Source organism: Buceros rhinoceros, unplaced genomic scaffold, assembly GCF_000710305.1.
Source record: "Buceros rhinoceros silvestris isolate BGI_N320 unplaced genomic scaffold, ASM71030v1 scaffold7347, whole genome shotgun sequence".
Taxonomy (NCBI): Eukaryota; Metazoa; Chordata; class Aves; order Bucerotiformes; family Bucerotidae; genus Buceros; species Buceros rhinoceros.
The window spans coordinates 102740-111199 of NW_010423882.1; the positions used below are offsets into that span (position 1 = coordinate 102740).

The window sequence follows — 8460 nt, forward strand, 5'->3', positions numbered from 1 at the left end:
ACACTGCACAATCCCAGCGCAAGACCACGCAACAGTGCGGGTTTTGCTTAGCATGTGCTATAACACTGATAATCCAGAAGTGGTACTACCCACATACACGGACAGAAAATATAACTTTAGTGACTCATGGTCAAGACATAATGAAGAAAACAGTATCTGGTTCTGGCAACCTCCTGTAAACACAATGCCACCACGAGAAAGGGACTTAGGTCCTAAATCTCATTAAGTTACAAAATTCCGTGGTTTTCCAATAAACCCCTGGCTTACGCCCAAATTTAGTACTCTCACCAGCGCTCATACGTGTTGGTTTACACACCACAGAGGCATCTCAACACCGCTGGGAGATTCCAGTCAAAGCAGTCAGGGTCTAGGATCTCACTTGTGGAGACATGGGGGTGTTTCCCGAGGGATGTGGGGGAACCTCATTCAGGATTTCTTTTCACAGGCAGTTTCCCTTCAGGGAAACAATCCTCAAAACTAAATATATTTTGGAAAGAAGGAGTCAGACTAGAGACAGCAGGAAACAACTACTATTCTTGGCAATCTGAACACTTGTCCTGAAAAAAGAGCTCTTTCCTTGAGCTGTGGCAACCAAAATACCATTTCTTCTCCAAATCTTGCCCCAAATTTACCCATATGTCAAAATTAAAATTTATTTTAGTCTATTATACACTTTAAATATGCTTTATCACTCCCAAGACCATACATAAATATATACATACTGTTTTTCTTGTAGAGGAGAATTTCAAAACAGTTTGACTCATAGTTGTCGAAAGTCTGTCTGACTTTTTCAATGGTCTTCTTGTCTGTCAGTTCACCATACATAAAACTGAAAAAGAAAAAAAGGTTTCTTTTTTTTTTTCTCTAGACTGGTAACAACTTTGTTACAGTCATCTTAAATGATATAAGCAGTGGAAATGCTATTGACTTTCATTTACTGAAGTTTAATCATGATTTACACTTCATTTATATATTTAGAGTGCCACAAGGAAACTACAAATGTGAATAACCATGACCACCTTTTCACTGTAAATGACAACAAATAAATCTACTGTAATATTTCATTAACTGTTTTTCTGAGCATATCTTTAAGGCTACACGGTTAGAAAAAGAGCAAATAGCCTATAAAACCATTATTGCCACAGCTGCAGGCCATGAGAATATTGCTACCAAAACACAGGAAACTGAATAAAACCTCTAAAAACTCTCAAATTTTGTTCAATCCTCTCGAAATGGCTTCTGGAGGAATAATGAAAGCTGCTAGAGGTAAAGGCTGTTGGCTGAATCGATGGCTACAAATCTAACCTTGTCAAGATATATCTGGGACAATAAGATAATTAGAATCCTTTTACTAAACACCGATTAAAAAAGGAGGGAGGATTTAACCAATAAGAAGTGGTGACTGTAATTGTCTGAAAATGCAGCACAAAGCAAGTGTATGAGTTGTCTCAGTGTAGCTACATCTGCACTACTAGCAAACATAACCAAATTCACCCTCATTTTCCTTACTGTATACTGCATTTCTTTAATACGGAACACATTAAAATGCTTTTGAAGACTCTCCAGATTGAGAATATTAAAAGGTAATTTTAACTCTGCTGTTTCTTACCACTTTACCATCTCATCTTTGCATTCACTTCCAGGTCAGACTTTCAGCTGGTGTACACAAACCCAACTCTCTGACCTTACTTTTGAAAGCCTTTGTAAGGAAACAGCCAGGCTTTCACCGTCATTCTTCCCTGGATTAAAAATAAGTGAAGACCATTCCACACAAATTCCCAATTACAGAACTGAAGGAAAATGGAACATGGGATAAAAGCTTTCAGACACTTGGATGAATATACTTTTAACTGATCAGACGATTTTTTTTTTCCATTTCCTTTGTTCACAAACAGGGTGAGCTTCAGCTGAAGCCTACAACAGACATCCCCGGGAATATGAAAGGGAAAAGAAAAGCTATCAGTGCCTCTGTGGTTTCAGGGCAGCTTCTCTTTTATTGATCAACAGACCTCCAAAGGTTCAATAAACATTTATTTTATGTCTACTGTTCTAAAAGAAGCAATAAAACAGCACAGTGGTTAGTGACTTGGCAAGCATTAAAATACTCAATGAAGGCCAGACCACGCAGCTTTTCTTTACGCAGCCAAGGGAGATCATGGGGCTACTCCCAGAATAAGGTGGTGTCCAGCACGAGTGAGGGAGGCAGACACAGGACGTCAGAGTGACAACCACATCTGTACGGCATTACAGGCAGGTCTTCACCGGTAACACAGGGCGAGCAATTGATAAACGACATGTTATAACTGTTACCTTTGGGACAGCACGTAATGGAGATGCCACCGCAGTGATGGATGTCGGGAAATGGTTTTACCGGGGCACGAGGCTTCACTAAGGTTCTGTTTATCATTAACATACACGGTCGTCTTTAGGAAATGCAAAACACAGCTTCTGCTCATGTTCAAATGACCTGCCTTTCCTTTTTGAGCTGATAACCTTTTATACACCTATACGCGAGATGACAACGAGAAGAGTTTGATTTTTTTTTTTTTTTTTTAACCTATGCCTTTTTTAATGCACTGGTGAGGTAAAGCAGATTGCTCTCCAGTCTACAAGACAAAATAAGAGCTGGTAGTTTTCACACAGCCTGTTGTGCAACTGAATTCTCTTTATTTGTTGTTTTCTTGAGATTTAAAACAATGTTAATGTGAGTGAGTTTACATGGCTTATAAACAGAAAGTTATCATCAATTAGCATTAATATTACAAACTGTACTCAGCGTTCTGAGTGGTGGACGACAGCAGTTAGCGCTGCTGAATACAATCAATCAACTTTATGTTTTAAATTAAAGGCAGCTTATCATTACAGTAAACCTGTAATACTCAAATCTTACATTATTTTCACATATGAAGTGACATTTTAAAGGCTTGTGGAATAAAAGAAACAGTTTTCAGAAGGAGATTTTTAACAGCACCAGAGAAACCTCAGAGCCACTGGCTGTACAAGTTATATAAGATCTTCACTTATCACAGGTTTAATTTAATTTAGTCTGTCCTATTTTGTACGCATGAAGGGACTCCTACTTCTTCAGTCAATCACTCTGTCTTTTTCTGCCTCATGTGTTTTGTTATTTAGTGCTTGTCGAGTGCCTTCAGTGCAAACTGTACAAGACATAAACATCAAAACCACCCTGCTACTGGGAATCTTACTACCTAGAAAACAGACTATCAAAGGGAAACATGACTTACTGAAATACTCAGAGAAAGGCACAATCTTAAATAATTTCCCCATCTCTGAAACAGACCACCTGTCATTTAAGATGCCTGCACTCCTGCCTCTCTTTGAAAGCATCCCATGGCACACACACAAAAAAAAAAAAACAAAACAAACAAACCACCTGAAGCTTTGTATCGCTCTTTTCTGTCCTTTGTCAGGATCCAGAGCAGTGGCATCAGAACAGCTCCAGGTCTGCAGCACATGCCAGGGTGGTATTTAACAGCTGTTTGTGAGGAATTATCCACGATAGAGGACAGGTGAAGCCCTGAAGGCATATGATCCTACATGTGATTTACAGCTCTGTGCATCCAAAAGCGTTGGATGAAAAGGCATCGATTACAACACACGAACACAATCACAGATTTGGGTTGGAAGGGACCTCTCAAGGTCATCTAATCCAACACCCCTGCAGTGAACAGGGTCTTCAACAAGAGCAGGTTGCTCAGAGCCTAACCTTGAGTGTTTCCAGGGATGGGGCTTCTACCACCTCTCTGGGCAACCTGTGCCAGTGTTTCACCACTCTCACTGTAAAAAACTTCTTCCTTGTATCTAGGCTAAATCTCCACAATCTTAGTTCAAAACAATCACCCCTTGACCTGTTGCAACAGGCCCCACTAAAAAGACTGTCCCCATCTTTTTCATAAGACACAATAAGGTCTCCCTGGAGCCTCCTCTTCTCCAGGATGAACAACCCCAACTCTCTCAGCTTTTCTTCATAGAAGAGGTGATCCATCTACCCAAGAGGAACAGCGAATACAGATACAAGTCAACAGCCTCAAAACTTTGCAAGCCAAAGTGCAGGCACCATGTCTAAGGAGAAACAGTGCAGCACCCTGGGTCCCACTGGCATGCTCAGCAAGGTTTCTGGACAGCTTTGACAATGCAAAGGGGCCTTCTCACAAACACACACACAAAAAAAATCAGGTCAGAGTGTCATCCTAACTTTTTTGAAGTCCAGCACACTGTACCCACCCTGCAAAATCCCATTTCTTTGAGCACGGTGGGAATTTTGCCATTAGCTTCACTGGAGCTAGGATTTCACTCACAGACTTTTTTTAATCCCACTTGTAATGGCAGTACATCAAAACATGGAAGAGTAAAGATGCTGACTGAAGCGTTGCAGCTGTTTTGGTGGAAACACTACCTGTAAACAACCGCACCAGCAAGGAGATGCAACTCCTTCCCCAGGTGCTGCTGGAAAGCAGCGCACAAACAGAGCCCACAAACAGGTTTCCTCTCTGAAAACTACTGCCAGCCCAGCGTAAGGCTCTTGGGTGCAGGGAAGGGTAAGCAAAGCAAAGGCTGGAGCAAACCCAGGTGTAAAACGCCAGGGTAGGTCTAATAATCAGCCACTCAAAGGGTGCTCGGTCTTCCAAAGGTTTGATAAGAACACAGAGCTTAACTGATAAGCAACAAGTCAGAAAACACTGATACTACTTGCAACAGTAAAATGGGGTTTTATAACTGTTTATTCTTTCAGTGCATTCATGAAGACATTTGTCGTGACCGTAGGCAACTACGCATGAAACAAGTGCTTTCCCTGCACGCTTTTTGATCTGTCGGTGCACCTCCAGGCACGAGATTTTGCATGGTTAATTGAAGGGTGAGGTGTCACAATCGCAGATGCCCTGTTCCTTCTGGACTCACAGTTCATTTCCATTAGGCACAGCAACACTTCTCCAACACATGAGTTCTTCCACCTAAAAACCCTGTGCATTTTAGCACTCTCTTATACTGATTTTTCCATATATCAGTCCCAGCGACACATGCAGTTTTGGGTGCCACGTGCACCCAGAAAGGACAGGCACTGATTCCCATCACAAAATATTCACGTAGCCTGAGCCCCGTGTACACTGTGCCTTCTCTATAGTGCCCGTGAAACTAGGGAGACTGGCACTCGTACTGAGGGTTTTCTAAGTGATTTTCCTGCCAGTGGGCACTTTGTTGCCTCTTAAAAAGATGAGAGAAGTGCAAAATCAAAGGGATTACCAGCTTGTCACAGGACAAACTCATTGCCTGACCTGGAACAAAAAAATGACTCGTACCTCCAGTGCCTTCAGTTCTTCCACCCTCCCTGTCATCAGTATCAGCCAAGGCCACCTAAGACTGAAAATAATGATGACAGTTGAGCAGCCCCAGTGTGGGGTATGGGGTGGGACAGACAGGAAGAGGATGTAGCAAATACTCGCTGGACTACCCAGGAGAAAAGCATGGGTGGAAAGCTGGTTTGAAGGCACTATAGCTCACAGGCAAGGGCAAACTGACCAAATACTGCAAAATGTATAAATTGTCCTTTATCATATTTTTGATCAGTAATGACAATAACTCAAATCAGGGACTACGGTTACATTGTTTGTATCTGTGTAATTTTCTGTGGTTAGAATTTTGGCACTAAAAAGCTGTAAAAATGAACCCTCCCAAAACCTGCAATAAAGGTGAGGCACCAGAGCACCGCCCTAGAACAGTAAAGTGAACATTATATATTAGGCAATTTTTATGTACAATGTAACATGATCTGGGCATTACACAGCAAGTTTGGACTGAGAGCCTGACTCATAAAATAAGAGAAATAATAGCCCCAGATATCAAAAAACCTCCAGTGACATTCTACTGAGCGAGCGGAAGCAGGCACCATTGACCTCCCATTTCATACAACCGCGCAGCTCTTCATCAGGAAGCAGCTCCAAAGAGTTTGCTCTGCACAGCCACACGCTGCACACCAGACCATGCTGAAAACCTTCCAGCTCTCCTTTAACTTGCAAAGACCGGAACGTCTCCTAAGGAGCAGGAAACATCATGCTGCACATATAATGCCACCAGCCAAGACCCAGACACAAAAGTACTAGCCATGCTTTGAGTGTAGAGAGGCCTCTCCAAAATGCAGACACAGATACATAGAATGATGACAAAAAAAAAAATTCTGCTACCAATTCCATTTTCCACAATAATTCCTCCTTGAATTTGCATCTGTATGATTCACCCGTATGATCTCCCTGAATGTGGTCAAAACAGGATCCTTATGAATGGCAGCTAGAGCCCATCACATTCACAAAAGGTGCTTGGAATAAACCTTTTGGTCCTCTCAGTATTTGAGGCAGAGGGGAATCATTATCAGAGAGGTATTGCTAAACCTTCACTTCCCAACATTTTCCCGCAATCCCATCCCAAATTTGTAACTATTTTAACATGCACTGACTGTAAAATTGCTGGCTCACAGCAAACATATACAGTTCAATATACAGGATAGCAAAGGGAGAGCAGGCATGTATATCCAGGACAGCTGCAATAAGGCAGTTTCTTTCAGCCTCACAGAATATATCAACTCTCTTGCTACTGTGTGAATGAATATTTCATTTCAGCAGCATGTGTCCATCTCTTCTCCACTGCCTATTAGAGGACATCTGGCTGCACAGAGCAACCCTGGACCCCCAAGGCTTCCTTCCCTTCCTGGCTGATGAGAGCAGCAACCACACATCGGCACGTGTGGCTTTTTGGAGTAAGTGATGACTGACATCCAAGGACAGGTTCTCTGCCTGCCCTGTTCCTGCCAGCTGGAACTATCAACTATCAGTGTTTGACACAGGCATCACCCAAAAATCATCACTGTAAACATGCAGCCACCCCCCTCCCTCCCCCACCACCCAGCATCCTGGAGCTGGTCACTCAAAGAACGCGAAGGGAAAACCTAAACAAACTTGTATCTCAGTCATTCCTTGTTGGCTCTGTCCCTGGTTTACTTCGTTTATGCACACACACACACACACACACACACGCATTAGGGATTTAGTCTTTCCCCAAAGCATCTCCTTTTAAAGGATGCAGCAGACAAGAAGCAGATGCATGTCTAACCATAAATCACAGCTGCCTGCTCCTAAAAGACCACCAACAAAAGGAAAAAGCCATAAAGCTGCAACGCTCAGAGTAAATATATCATCAGCTTAATCACCCTCTTGGGAAGAAAGATGCAGTTTGCACATTACTGTGCTCTGTGTGCATCTGTAATAACAGGGACTAACATGGGCTACAAACAGCCCACCTCCTGCTGGCATAAGAACAGGAGAATTAAGAAAAATCTAGTAAGAAAAGCCTTTGAAATATATTCCCTAAAACCTCACTCTCTTTATTGTATCATTAGCGAGAGCACATTCATACTGATATTAGCCAGAAAAAATTTCAAATGAGAGAAGAGGAAGGTCTAAACCCTCGTAGTATTTACCCCCTCTTTTAGGAGCACTTGTAGTTCACCCTCATTCACCGTCAGAACTTTTTAAAAGCTTTTCCATCAAACGGCCTTTATTCCTGCAATGCTCATTGCATTTATGCCGTTACCAAAAGATGTCAAGAATTTCCAAGCTGGGCAGATTTGGCTTATTTTCAAAACAAATTTGGGTGAAATATATTAAATTTGTAGATGTTCTAAATAAAATTTAAAAAAAAAAATATATAAAAAACTTGAATTTAGCTTTCCTTTATTTAGGATTAAGTCTTACAGGATCCTAAACACTAGCCTAGATTTAGCAAAAGACTTAACATTAAGCATTTGAGCAGTTTGTTAATCCTGGTAGAACTAACCAGTGATTTGACTGGAAGTTACTCAACAGTGTGCTTAACTGAATGCACATCGTTGAGTGCTTTACCGCGTTATGGACAAGTTGCTGGTTTCATTCATCTAAAGCCTGTTTCAGTACTTCAGTTTCTGCAAAATAATACTTTTCTTACATCAATCCTTTTTCCAAAACCTAGTTGTTCTTCCCAGCAGATTAGAATTTAAAAAAGTGCATCGTGTGGCAATGAACAGACGGTCCGCGTACCTGCAAGTGCTACTCTTCTGCATGACGTCAGCCCGATGATATCCAGAGAGTTTACAAAAACCATCATTACTATAAACTACAGGCCAGTCCACAATCTGGGCATTTCCCAACAGAAAACTGGATTCTGAAAAGAGAAAGAGGAGAGAGAGAAAGGGCTGTTGTCAGTGGCAAAGCGCAGTTAAACCCTCCTTGTGTTACGCAGCAGATGCAGAACTGTTCATGGTGGTAACGTCTATCGTGGCATTTCAGGGGGAACTGAAATCAAAATGGGCATCAGAAAAGAAATTGTGATGGAACATGGTAACCCCTGGTAACGTTACGTAGTTTCTTACACTGCAGTATACTGACATAAGCACCAATGCTTTAACAATTTAGA

General features: G+C 41.7%; 1 protein-coding gene across 1 annotated transcript in view; it reads right to left on the reverse strand.

The window, feature by feature from the left end:
- KCNH5 (potassium voltage-gated channel, subfamily H (eag-related), member 5) overlaps positions 1 to 8230 on the reverse strand; it is a gene marked incomplete at its 3' end in the record, with an annotated part of 110180 nt that extends 101950 nt beyond the window's left edge. The window contains exons 1-2 of the mRNA XM_010140583.1: positions 8085 to 8230; positions 723 to 829 (exon numbers count right to left, since the gene is read on the reverse strand). Coding sequence (XP_010138885.1) covers positions 723 to 829; positions 8085 to 8107 — 130 coding nt within the window. The remainder of the gene's footprint in view (positions 1 to 722; positions 830 to 8084) is intronic.
- Between the last annotated feature and the right edge of the window lie 230 nt (positions 8231 to 8460).